Genomic DNA, 13,368 nt, shown 5'->3' on the forward strand with positions numbered 1-13,368 from the left:
CGGCCCCGCCTAGGTCCTGGGCCGTCCTAGGCCCTGTCCCTTCGCATAGAGTCCGCAGGACCTGGCCCTCCAGGGTTCACCTGCCCCTGTGGTCTCGGGCCGGCCTAGTCCTGCCCGCTCCGCCCTGGCCCCATCCTTCCCTCCTGCTCTAGCTCCGCGGCTCCACCCTCGGGGCTCCCCCAACCTCTGCTCTAACTCTGCGGCGCCCCCTGTCGGCCCGCGTGTGCTTTGCGGTTGCCTGTTTCCCGCGGCCCGCCACCTTGCGCGGTTGTCATGGAGATGGACGCGGAGCCTCGGCACTGCTGGCGGTTTGGGTCTTGGACCGGGAATAGAGACCCCCCGATTCCGCCACCCCTAGGGCGAGCCCCACAGGGTCCGGTCTTGCCTGTTCGCCCCCGTGAGGGTCCCCAGAGTCGCTGCGGACGGCGCTAGCATGTCGGGCGAGGCGAGCGCGCCGGCAGTCTCCCCCAGGGCCCCGCGACCCGGGACCCAGAAGGCGTCCGGCACAGTGACCAAGAAAGGGGATCGCGGGGCCAAGGAGAAGCCAGTGACCGTCCTGCCACCGGTGGGCGAGGAGGAGCCCAAAAACCCTGGTACGCTGGCGGCGGGGTTGGGGAATTAGGCCTCCAGGCTGCGGCTCCACGCTCCCACCAGCCACTCATTCCTCGGGTTAGCCAGGTGGATGGGCATCGTCGTTGGGCCAGGCACTGTACCGGACAGATGCCCTGGTGAGTGAGACAGACGAGCCAGGAAATAATAAATTCTGGGGCTAATACCTGCTGTGTGGAAAAGGGCTCCCCTGGCTAAAGCTCAGTATGTGAATCTAACTAGCTCCTGGCACATGATAAGAGTCTTATAAGAGGTAACCATCATTAGGTGTGTGGCCCTGGGCACGTTTCTTCTCTGTAGTGTGGAGATGTGAGTCCCGCCTTGCCTACCGGTGTGGAACAGTGGAGTTGATGGTGAGAAAGTATTTTGTAAACTGCAAATTCATTTGTTCATTCAGCAAGCATACATTGTGCACCCACTGTGTGCCAGGCTCCCTACTCTATCTTGGGATATGAATCACAGTTTTACTCCCAGCACAGTTCCTGAATCTCAGCTTGGCAGATGTTTGAATTGCACTTGACCTTAAAGAACCCACACTGCAGGACCTGGCCCTCCAGGGTTCACCTGCCCCTGTGGCCTCCGGCCGGCCTAGTCCTGCCCGCTCTGCCCTGGCCCCATCCTTCCCTCCCTATGCAATCCCTATTGCATTGTGGGATGCTGACAAATGCAATAAGATGTGATAAGATGGATGAGAGAAGAAGGCCTAGGGGGTGATGGGAGGACACAGGGCTACAGGAGGTGACTTTGAGTTGAGTTTTATAGATATTCACTCATTTATTCAGCAATTACTTTTTGGATGCCTGCTCTGCAGCCAGGTCCAATACAGAGATAATGAGAGGGACACAGCCCAGCCTGCATGGAATTTACATTCTCTGGGAAAAGAAAACCATGGGAAAAGTATAAGTAGAAGTGTAGCTCTTCATGTTGCGAGTGATAGAGCCCAACCCAAACTAATTATCCACAAAGGGAATTTATTGCAAGGCTTCTTGACTCCAGTCCACCAGCTGTGCCATCAGAGAGGGATACGAACTTGCTGTCCCTGGACTCCTGGTAAAACAACTTGGGAAAAGGCTCTGACTGTCAGATCTTGGTCAGGTGCCATCTCCTTGTCACTGGTGGCTGGGGGAAGGGAGCTATGAGAGCTGGAGAAAGAGCATTTTCCAGAAAGAGAGACATGACAGTATAGAATCTGCTAAGATATGAACCCATTAAACACACACACACACCACGTACCACTCTGGCTGCTGTATGGAAAATGGAGTGGAATGGGGAGAGAATGGAGGCAGGGAGATGAGTTACGAGGCACTTCAACAGTCCAGGTGAGGGACAGTGGTAGTTGGAATAGGGTAGTGAGGGAGAATTGCTTAGGCTCCTTGCAGAAATACTTCAGAGGTAGAAGTAATAAGCATTGGTGAAGTATTGGATGGGGTGGAAAGTGAGGGATGTAGCAAGAATGATTCCCAGGTTTCTGGACTGGGCACTGGGTGGGTTGAGGTGCCATTCATGGAGACAGGAGAGGCTGAAGGAAGAGCTTGTCAGGGAGGACCTCCAAGGGTGATGTCAGCTGGGCAGCTGCACACATGGGTCTGGAGCACCCAAGAGAGGTCAGGGCTGGAGGTGCGACTTTTGGAGCTGCTGATGTTTGGGTGTATTTAAGCTCTGGGAATGAAAGAGATTCCCCGAGGGGGGGAGGGAGTGTAACCAGAGTAGAGGAGAGGGCTCAGGACCCAGCCTTAGAGACCTTGGAGGAAGGGGAGGAGCTGGCAGGGGAGCCTCATCAGCCTTGGGCAGAGAGGTAGGAGAGAATGGGGGTGATGACTGCACAGCAACCCTGGACAGGGCAACCCGGAGGTCACGGTGGCTTTAGCAGGTGCCATGGTGTGCTGTGGCAGGGTCAGATGCAGGGCTCAGGTGGAGTAGAGAATGATGGCAGATAGTGTGAAGGTTTATAGATTTAGAGGAAATCCCATCTGGTGGCTTCTGTTTCTCAAGCAGCTACGAGGCAAGGTCATTAGTGAGCGTGAGGAAGGAGTGTGGGAGCGGAGGAGGGTGGGAGGAAGCCCCTTTGAGAGCCGCACTGTCCGCTAGGTCCCTACTAGAGCGCAGACAGAGAACACTTCCATTATCGCCTGACGTTCTGTTGGGCAGCACTGTTCTAGAGCAGCAGTTCTCAGGGTGCTGTCCTTGGACTGGCAGCTTTGGCATCACCCGTGAGCTTGTTAGAAAGCACATCAGTGGACTCCACCCAGCTTGTGGAATCAGAGTCTCTGCAGATGGGGCCCAGGAAACTGTTTGAACAGGCTTATGGATGATGTTCAAGTTTGAGAATCTTTGTTGTAGAGAAAGGTAGTCTGAGTGAAGCAGGGAAGGGCTGAGGGGCTCTCCCAACAGAGGGAACAGCCCCGGGAAAGCTGGTGTGCAGGAATCAGCTGTACAAGGGGCCTCCCCAGCCTCCCTGTGCCTCCTCTCATCCACCCTGTCCATTCAGCTGACGCTTCTCCTGTGTCGGTGTTCCCCCTGATGGCTGCTCGCATGAGAAACATGTCTCTCACCCCTTTGTCACAAGAACCCTCAAACCTCTCTGCATCTTGCCCCCACACATGCTGAGTCCCTGTCCTCCCAGTCCCTCCACACCCTCCGGGCGGGCTCCCTGCTCTCAGCTGCAGGAGTGCTCTCTGGGCACAGTGCCTGCAGCACCTGCCGCCCAGGGCCTGGGTGATGTTGTTGTGGGGGCTCCAGGCTGCCCAGCACTTGGAAGAGCAGGCTAGCACCAAGCCAGCCCTCTGCCTCCAGCCTATCCCATTTGCCAGGGACACCCCTTCCCATCTCCAGGAACCACTTCTTCCTGGGATGCCCATGGGGGAGCAGGAAAGAACAGCGGTCTCTGGGGACTCAGACACCTCAGGGTGTGCATAGCCCTCAGGATGGGATGTGAGGGGCATCTGTCTGAATTAATATAACGAATATTCCTAAGGCATTTAGAACAATTGGAGACAGAAGTAAGTCCTATATAAGTGTTTGCTAAGTAAATAAAAGCCTGCAGTGGGCCCGCCCTGTGGCTTAGCAGTTAAGTGTGCACGCTCCACTACCGGCGGCCTGGGTTCGGATCCCAGGCGCACACCGAAGCACCGCTTCTCCGGCCATGCTGAGGCTGCGTCCCACATACAGCAACTAGAAGGATGTGCAGCTATGACATACAACTATCTACTGGGGCTTTGGGGGAAAAAGGAGGAGGAGGATTGGCAATAGATGTTAGCTCAGAGCCGGTCTTCCTCAGCAAAAAGAGGAGGATTAGCATGGATATTAGTTCAGAGCTGATCTTCCTCACACACACACACAAAAAGCCTGCAGCTCTGCTGGACCGCGGTGTATGTGTGGGGATGGGGGTGAGAGTGGGGGTGGAGAGGCACTCCTGGGTTCCTTCCTTTGCTCACATCAGGCCTGGGGCTTCCTTCTCCGTGACCCTGGGCAGTTCTAGCAATGAAGGGACATGGGAGGAGGCTGGGTTGGGGAGGCGGAGGCCCCCCGCCAGGGAGCGGAGAGCCGGAATGCAAGCGGCCTTGACCCATGGGGCGGGTGGAGGAGCCAGTAGAGAAAAGAGGCGCCCCGGTGGCCTACATTCCACGCCCTTTTGTCCCTTTTCGCCCAGGTCTTGATTTCCCACTGTTTCCTCTCAAGTGTTTTCAGCGTCGTTCTTTACAGCGCATCTTACATTTTACAAATGGCTGTAACGATGTCCACCTCGGAGGAGGGGCCCTTGCCCGCCTGAGGCCCGAAGCCGGGCGCCAGCGAGCGTGGGAACGCGGAGCAGGGCGCCGATCCTGACTGGCGTCTCTGCTGCCCTCCCGTGGCGGCCGTGGGCGACAGCCCGAGGGCGCGGCCCTTCCCTGCCCCCTGTCCTCCCCGCCCCCGCAGAGGAGTACCAGTGCACCGGGGTCCTTGAGACCGACTTCGCAGAGCTCTGCACGCGGTCGGGCTACACGGACTTCCCCAAAGTTGTCACTCGGCCCCGCCGCCCGCACCCGACCTTCGTCCCCTCCGCCTCTACGTCGGAAAAGACCCCCCTAGGTGAGTGACAGTGGAGCCCCAGCGGTTCCCGTCAGGGCCACCTCGTCCATCCCCAGCTTCCCATCTCACGGTGGGCGGGACGGCGGGGGAGCAGGGCAGTGTGTGTGAGTGAGGGGGGTGGATTCAGGGGGCGGGTGGGGAGGCGGGGGAGTCTCGCGTTTGCCTTCCCAAACCCTAGCAGACGTGGGCCTGGCCGGAGAAGCAGCGCCCCCCGGCCGGCGCCGCCCACGCTCGCGGAGTCCTCCAACCCCGCCGCCTCTGCGGGAGCCGTCCCCGCCTCTCGGGCACCTGTGGGCCGATGGACGTGGGGCCCGGGGCGGTGTCTCTGTCCCGTTCCTGCTAGCCCCGTCCCCTCGCACCCCTGCCTTCTAGACGATCCGCAGCTGTCGGGGTCCTGCAGCCTCAACAGCCTGGAGAGCAAATATGCGTTCTTCCGGCCCACCATCCAGGTGGAGATGGAGCCCGAGGACAAGGCTGTGAAGGAAATGTACATCCGCGGTGAGGTCCCCCACCCATCACTGCTCCTCTCGCCAAATCCCCAGCGCTCCCTCCAGGCCTGAGGCGCCTTCTTCCTCTCGCTTCCGCAGGCTGGAAGGTTGAGGAGCGGATCCTGGGTATCTTCTCTAAATGTCTGCCCCCCCTCAGCCAGCTGCAGGCCATCAAGTGAGAGGACATGGATGGGGGAGGGCAGGAGCCCACTGTGGGGGACAGGGCTCCTGGTGGCTTGGGAGAAGGAACTGAAGGGGCACGGAAGACCCTGGGGACTGTGGGGAGGTGGGGGCCTGAGGCAGGGTGTGGTGGGAGAGGGCAATGTGGGGAATGATGCCCCAGCTGTTTCTGTACTTCCCACCAACTCCAGCTTCTGGAAGGTGGGGCTGACTGATAAGACCCTGACTGCTTTGGTCTCCCTCCTGCCTCTCTGCTCCTCCACACTCAGGTCAGCACCAGGGGAGGCCCCCAGTGCCTGGGTAGCCTGGCTGGGTGGGCAGTCAGAGGGGAGCAGTTTGGGGAGGGGAGTGGCAAGTCCCAGCTCCTGTGGGCCTGGGCTGGCAGCCTTGCAGAAACAGGGTGCAGCTAGCGTCTGTGGGGTTTTGAAGCTCCCAGCTGACAAGAAGTGGGGTCCCCTTTTCTGCCTCCACCAGCGGCTCAAGAGCCTGACCTTTGCAGCCTCATTCCCTCTCCTTTCCATCAGGCCTGCCACCATCCACTGTCTCCATGGAGGTTTTTCCCCTCATTCCCTGCTGCCTGGGGCCTGACACTGTACCAGGGGCTGGTTCTTATCCTCAGGGACCTGGCAGTCCAATGAGAGAGGGAGAAGGATTTAGGAAGAGATACTGCAGAGCAGTGTGGGGCCTCTGGTGGTAGAAGAATGGTTCATGGGGGGAGGGAGTGCGGGCAAAGGAGGAGTGCCACCCCATCTCGTGGGTGTGGGGCAGGGAGACATGGAAGGCTGCCTGGAGGAAGTGGTGCTGAGCTGAGCCTGAAGGAGGAATAGGAGAGAGGCAAGGCAAGGGATTGAGAAAGGGCATTCTTGTACAGAAGGGAGCCAGAGCAAGATGGGAATAGTGTAACTACAGGTGTGGTTTACTGTATAAAGGGCAAAGCTGATTTGGCTGCCCCTTCTTGAGGCTCCCCCAGCACCCTTGACTTCTCCTGCTTCACAGAACACACCCTCAGTGCCACACACTGGCTTGTCCATCTTCTTCCTGTGGATGGGTGGGATGGATGCTTCTTGAGGGCAGGGAATGTGTCTTCTTCAGCTGGAGGTCCTCAGCGCTCCTTGTATAGAATACCATGAAACATATTTTATTCCATCATGGGAATTAGAAAAAATTCAACCAGCAGAAAAATAATTACAGAACTTATCTTTTTTTTTTTGTGAGGAAGATGGGCCCTGAGCTAATATCTGCCAATCCTCCTCTTTTTTTGCTGAGGAAGACTGGCCCTGGGCTAACATCCATGCCCATCTTCCTCCACTTTATATGGGACGCCGCCACAGCATGGCCTGACACGCGGTGCGTCGGTGTGCGCCTGGGATCTGAACCAGTGAACCCCAGGCTGCCGCAGTGGAGCACGTGCACTTAACCGCTTGCGCCACTGGGCCGGCCCCCAGAACTTATCTTAATATGTAAAAATAAGTCAGATCAACATAATAAAAATAATTTTAAGTGAATGCAATGAAGTTTAGATGAAAGATGAGCCAGCCTGAAAGGTTGAGCAAAGGTAATAAATCATGGGAGAAAATTTTTAAATAGAGAAAGTTCTAGCCATTAGTTCAATTTTTGTTGTGACTTGGAAAAAGACCTCCATTCTCTCAGCACTGTTGGAGAAACCACTGCCTTGTGGAGGGTCATGTATTAGTTATCTATTGCTGTGTAACAAATTATCTCTACACTTAGTGGCTTAATACAGCAAATGTTTATGATCTCACAGTTTCTGTGAGATAAGTCCAGGTGTAGGTTAGCCAGGAGCCTCCCACACAGAGTCCTGGTGAGGCTGCAGTCATCTCCCCTCGAGCTTCATCTCTCCTGGAGCTGGAGCATCTGCTCCCCAGCTGACTTACGTGGCTGTGGATAGGCTCACGGCCTCGACACGTGAGTCTTCCCACAGGCAGTCTGAGTGCCTCACCATGTGGCACCTGGCAATCCCAGAGAGTGCCAGAGAGCACCCAGGATGGAGCCATAGTCTTTTTATAACCTCAACTGGAAGTGATGTCCCATCACTTTTGCCATATTCCATTCATCAGAAGTAGGTCACTAGGTCCAGTCACACTCTAGGGGAGGGGATTCCACAGGGGCATGGATACCAGGAAGTGGGGATCATTGGGGATCATCTTAGAGGCCACCTTACTACAGGTCACTAACTCTGGATTAGTGGCCTTCACATGGCCACACTTCTGGATTTTTAGTCTGGAGAACTGTCACATATAATTTCTTGTTGGGGGGCCATTCTTTAACTATTTCCAAGCTGCTCCCTAGAGACCACACTTGCTCTCTGTCCCCTTCCCTGGCTTGGCCTCAGTGGTGAGTCCTGGTTCTCAGACCTCCCCCACCCTCAGGAAGGTGTCTCTGGAGGGGAACCCGCTGCCCGAGCAGTCATATCACAAGCTCATGGCATTGGACACCAGGTGAGACTCACCCCCTTTCTCTGGGCTGGTCCCCCATTCCAAGTCATCCCTAGTCCCCACCCTGCCTGACCTCTCTAGCACCTCCCCAAGGACTCTCAATTCCTGCCCCTCCACCCGCAGACCGGATGGCCCTCCTCGTGCCCTCACTAGTTCACAGAGATTCTGGCGAACGCCTAGGTCCCCGTGTTTCCAGCGACCCTGGTCTCCCTCTCACTGCCCAGGATCGCGCACTTGTCTCTGCGGAACAACAACATCGACGACCACGGGGCGCAGCTCCTGGGCCAGGCTCTGTCCACGCTACACAGCCACAACCGGACCCTGGTCTCGCTCAACCTGGGCTTCAACCACATCGGGGACGAGGGCGCGGGCTACATCGCGGACGTGCGTGCGCGGCGGGGAGGGACCCACCGGAGCTGGGGCGGCCCGGGTTCCGCCGGTCACGCGCCCGACCCCCTCCTCCTCAGGGCCTCCGGCTGAACCGCTCCCTGCTCTGGCTGTCTCTGGCCCACAACCGCATCCAGGACAACGGCGCCCTGAAGCTGGCCGAGGCGGGTTGCCGACTGGGTGGGGCCGGTGAGCAGACCCTGGCTGGGGGTGGGGGTGGGGGTGGGGGGTGTCTGATCGTGAAGTGCCGCCTTGCCTCAGGTCCTGCGCCCCTTCGAGTTGACGCACACCGAGGTGGTGGAGCGCCGGCGCCTCCTGCTGGAGAAAGGGACGCAGGAGCGATCGCGATCGGTGAGGAGCCGACGGAGCCCCTCGAACCACTTCCCAGGTCGGCTGCTTTTCAACAAGCTGGCCAGGTCCTCTCCGCCCTCTCTCCGTCTGTCGTGGCCCTCTTTCTCTGCGACTTCTGAGCAGATCTAACAAACGCTTGGGCTCTAACAGCAGAACCACTCCATGGGCGGTAGAGGGTATTGATTAAGAGAAAGGACTAGAGGGGCCGGCGCCCTGGCGTAGTGGTTAAGTTCATGCACTTCGCTTGGGCAGCCCAGGGTTTGCGTGTCCGGATCCTGGGCGCCGGCCTAGGGGCACTGCTTGTCAAGCCATGCTGTGGCGGGTCCCATATACAAAATGGGCATAGAGGTTAGCTCCGGGCTAATCTTCCTCAGCAAAAAGAGAAAGATTGGCAAGGGATGTTAGCTCAGGGCTGATCTTTCTCACCAAAAAAAAAAAAAAAAAAGAGAAAGGACTAGAGTTAGACCACCAGTACTTGAAATTGGGTTCAGCCACATAACAGCTTGTGACCTTGGGCATGTTACTTAACCTCTCTGGTCTCAGTTTCCTCATCTGTAAAATAGGAATGATTGTACCTACCTTATAGGATTGTTGAGAGATTAAATGAGTTAACTCATGCAATACACCTGAAACAGTGCCCGGCACTTAGTTCAATAAAAGTTAGCTACTATTTTTTCCCGCAATATGAGAATTGGAGCCCCCACGCCCACCCCCAGCTCATCCCCAGGTCCCTCTGCCATTTCTTCCCAACAGCATCACCCCTCAGAGAAGTCTCAAACAAATTATTTTGGCACTTAGGCAGGGAGATGGGGGTGGGGTGCTGCCTGTCCGATTGCCAGCCAGGCATGAGGCTTCCCCTCCCCCCTCACTGAGGACGGGGCACTGACTTCTTCCTCCATCCCCTCCCATTTGTGAGCACAGCCTTCCTCCTCTCGACATGGGGACTCCAAAGCAGATCGTGAGAAGATTCAGCCGATAGGGGCCAGCAATGTTGCATTGGTGGACAAGGCAGACAAGATGCAGACAATGAAGACCCCTAAGGGCCTGGGCAAGAAAAAGGAGAAGTCAGGGGTAGGCGTGCTGTGGGCAGGAGAGCCTTGGGCACTGGAGGAACAGGGAGGAAGCTTCCGTGGTGCCCAGGTGGGGGTGGAGGGAAGAAGGCCTTTGAGGGCCCACCTCAGGCCCAGGGTCCTAACGCGGCCCTTCCCACATCTGCTCCCCATCCCCCAGGGAGGTAGGACTTGCATGTGTCTTCTAACATCCTCCACAGGAAGTGGTGAAGAAAGAGGAGAAGTCAGGGTCCGGGCAGTCACCCACACAAGGAACCCCGAAGAAGGAAGACTCCACAAAGTCAGGCAAGGGGAGTAAGTGTGAGTGCCCCTCTGAGGCACCTTCTTGGTGTGGAGGAAGGAAGAGAACTGGGCAGGATGCAGGCAGCCTATTCTTGGCCTCGCTGTGCTGCCGTGAGCTAGTCTTCTGGTCACGTCCCTCTCTGGGCCTTATTTCCTTCCCTCGGCCAGATGATGTGGAAAGCTCCACCCAGCCCCACATCCTGACCCACCGTACTCCACACCTTGTTTCCCTGGGCTGGACCGCTGTGGCCCAGCCTGCCTAGCTGGGGGCCCCCTCCAGCTCTGTTTCTATTGCACCCAAACCCAAAGTTTAAGGAGTCTCCTTCCTCGCTGCAGCCCACTCTCTCTGGGGGCAATGGGTGGTATCAGAGGTATCTGCACTGTGCATTCTGGCTCCTCTTCCCGCTGCAGAGGTCACTGTCCCTGAGCAGAAACCAAGCAAGGGAAAAGGGCCCAAGACTGGAAGCAGAGAGAAGGGCAGCATCCTCTTGGAGTCAGAGGTAGGCTGCAGGAGAAGCAGGTTGGGGATCCCTGGGACCCAGGCTGCCCAGGAGCTCTCACCCCAGCCACCCTGGAATGTGGTCTCCAGCCCTGTGCTTCAGTTTACGTTCTGTCAGTTTACGTTCTGTCTGCCACTCCTGCCCCACTACACCTGGGCCCCTCCAGCCCCCTCCCAACCTGGCCTTGCTGGGGGATGATGAGCTCAGTGCTCACCCTCTCCCCTTGCCATTATTATTATTATTTTTTTATTATTAGGAAGATTGGCCCTGAGCTAACATCCATGCCCCTCTTCCTCCACTTTATATGGGACGCCGCCACAGCATGGCTTGCCAAGTGGTGCATTGGTGCGCGCCCGGGATCTGAACCGGCGAACCCCGGGCCGCTGCAGCGGAGCGTGCACACTTAACCACTTGCGCCACTGGGCCAGCCCCACCCTGCCTTTATTATTAGGAGTCCACACTTTCAATCTGCTGTCTCAGCTCAGTCTGCTTCCCAAAAGGCCATTGGTTCATCGTCGCCGCCTCCGTCATCTGCTTGCACAGTTGCACAGGGAACAAAGCACATTATCCTTTGCCCCCCTCAGCAGTGTCCCAGGAAGGCAGGGCATTTTTATAGTCGTGATACTGCCCCTGCCCTGTGCAAGGCTCCCTGAGACCCTTTCTCTTCTGCCCCTGGAGCCTCCCTTTTCCTTTTCAACTTGGACCAACTTGTTCCTTGCTTCGGGAACCTTCCTGGCGTGCCGACTCCATAGCATCCCTCCTCAGCCCTCCAGCTGTTTGAGTCAGCTGTCTGGGGGTCTATCTTTGCCCATCAGGAGACCTCCCTTGCCCTAGGCAGGGAATGGTCCCCTCCCCTTTTAGGAGTCTTCTCTGGCACCCAAGACAAGATCTTACAAAAGAGCAAGTTCAGGTGGCGAAAAGGGGTGGGGGTTGCCTTTCAATTCCCAGTTTTCTTTGTCCCTGCCCGGGTCTTCATCCAGGCTGCTGCTTCTCACCAATACGGCAGTTTCTTCTCATCCTGCCTTCAGTGTCATTTCCCTCTAATCGCCCTCATTGCTCTAGCTATTAGAAAATAGTAAGACCCGAATGTGAGACTGCTTCATGCCCCAGAGCCTTTGCACCTGCTCTTTTCTTTGCCTGGAACACGTTCCCCTCATCTTCATCTGATAAAGGCCACATACCATTCAAACTTCACTTCACAGGCCGCCTCCTCCAGGAGACCCTTCCTGGCTCCCGAGCCTGGGCTAGATGTCCTTCCTCCGTGATTTCAGTGCTCAGAGCTTACCTTGCCAGTTGTCACACCATACCCCATTACTGTTTTACTTTCTGGCTCCCTCACACCAAGTTGCTTCTTGAGGGTATGGGCTTATTTATCTTTGTATTCCCAGCACCTAGGACAAAACCTGGACTATAGCCGGCCCTCAAAACATGTATGTTGAATGAATGAATGAATGGCCTGTTGACCAGCTCCCCTCTCTTCTGCTGCAATTAGTATTCTGCTTTAGCAGCTGGTTGCTGAAGCTATGGAGATGGTCAACCCTCTCCTGGAGCCTGTGGAGCACCGAGATGGGAAAGTTTTCATGCCTGGGAACAAGGTCCTTTTGCACCTCAACCTCCTCCGTATGTGTGCCAACCACCCCCAGCCTCCTGCCACAAGGCTACCTGGGGCCCCTGCTGCCAGGAGGGTGCCCCACCCCCGGCTCCATGGAGCAGAACCCGGTTCTCCCATGGATGGCCATCATGCTGTCAGAGGCCCTCTTGCAGTGGGCTCTAGGGTGAGGGGAAGTCAGGCCCTGGGTTGGGGGGAGAGAGAGAAATGGGGGTGGAGAATAACAAGGCTGAGGGAAGTGAGACAGAGGAGGAGTCAGAGAAGGAGGGCTGGGGTGAGGGGCCAGGCAGGAGTCAGGCCTGGGCTAGTGATCGGGGCGCTGGGCAGCTGGGGGAGCAGGGGGTTAGTTGTGCAGGGAGTGGGTAGGCATGGGTGAGGCTGGCGGTGTAAGCGGCCACCTCGTCTGCTCCTCCGCCAGGAAACCACATCACAGAGGTGGGGCTGCAGGGCTTCCTCACCGCCGTGCAGTACCAGGCGCAGTTCTCCAAGGCCAAGAGTGCATCCAAGGGCCCCGTGGGGCTGCTGTCTCTGTCCCTGGAGGTGAGTGCTGTCACTCTCCTGCTGCAGGTAGGCTTCTGTGGCTCCCCATTTCCAAGGCAGGTCTGCAGTTCCCCTAATTCTCTTTATCACAACATAACCCGTGTCCCTCACGGCAAGATCAGCAGTAGCACTCGCTTTGCCTTTTCTTCATGTCCCCCAGCCTGGAACCCACCCTGTCCCAGGACATTTTTCCTTCCGGAGGACTAATCTTCTTTCCTCTGTCAGCTGTCAGCCTTCCTTTCTCTCCTGCAGAAAAACTGCTTCTCCCCACAATGTGCTGCGTATACCATGATCCAGGAGCTCATGCTGCCAAGGGACCCCATCAGTAAGGCCAAGCCCAGGGAGGAGGAGGCTTCCTCCTCCTAGCCCCTCCCACCTTCCTCCCGGAGACTCTGGGCCACAGAACCATCTCCTGTCCATGCATGGGCTGACCTCCCTGGGGGAGATCTCAGATCATTAACAAATTCTACTGTTGTACTGTTTCCTTGAGGTTGTCTGAAAACTTTGTTCCAGATCTACTTGGAGCCTTTGAACTCTGAGTCTGTTCATGTTACACGGCCAGAAATGGCCGAATCGCTTTACAGTTCTGCTGGGGACCATCTTAGCTCCTCCAGCATCTGCCAGCCAGGGACATTGCTCTCCTGCCTCCTCAGGGCCGAGTTCTTGCTTGTTCCGGCCAGTCCTTCTCTCCTGTGTTCCCTAGAGGACAGGTGATATGCCCTGGTTTGCATTCAGCCCTTGGTCTCAGAGGCAGAAGGGAAAGACTTGGGATTAGTAACCTACAGGCACAGCCAAATGGAAAAGGAGTGGGTAGGGTGGAGGGATGGA

General features: G+C 56.8%; 1 protein-coding gene across 1 annotated transcript; it reads left to right on the plus strand.

Annotated features, from left to right (window-relative positions):
• The first annotated feature begins 433 nt into the window (after window positions 1–433).
• Window positions 434–13,009, plus strand: LRRC71 (leucine rich repeat containing 71). Its single transcript, XM_058539497.1, has 15 exons — window positions 434–593; window positions 4,525–4,677; window positions 5,050–5,175; window positions 5,265–5,340; window positions 5,537–5,614; window positions 7,736–7,804; window positions 8,026–8,185; window positions 8,269–8,352; window positions 8,450–8,539; window positions 9,461–9,610; window positions 9,810–9,903; window positions 10,303–10,391; window positions 11,900–12,011; window positions 12,419–12,540; window positions 12,793–13,009. Exons 1-15 carry the CDS (start codon window positions 434–436, stop codon window positions 12,904–12,906), a joined length of 1,677 nt encoding a protein of 558 aa, XP_058395480.1. The 3' UTR covers window positions 12,907–13,009.
• The last annotated feature ends 359 nt before the right edge of the window (window positions 13,010–13,368 follow it).

Source organism: Diceros bicornis, chromosome 4, assembly GCF_020826845.1.
Source record: "Diceros bicornis minor isolate mBicDic1 chromosome 4, mDicBic1.mat.cur, whole genome shotgun sequence".
Lineage (NCBI taxonomy): Eukaryota > Metazoa > Chordata > Mammalia > Perissodactyla > Rhinocerotidae > Diceros > Diceros bicornis.

Bases quoted from the DNA above. Each gene is read 5' to 3' on its own strand.
- LRRC71 (XM_058539497.1), top strand. From the start codon at position 434: ATGTCGGGCGAGGCGAGCGCGCCGGCAGTCTCCCCCAGGGCCCCGCGA. The intron at 5,341-5,536 runs GTGAGAGGACAT...CACCAACTCCAG, and splicing joins AGCCAGCTGCAGGCCATCAA to CTTCTGGAAGGTGGGGCTGA. The intron at 9,904-10,302 runs GTAAGTGTGAGT...TTCCCGCTGCAG, and splicing joins CACAAAGTCAGGCAAGGGGA to AGGTCACTGTCCCTGAGCAG.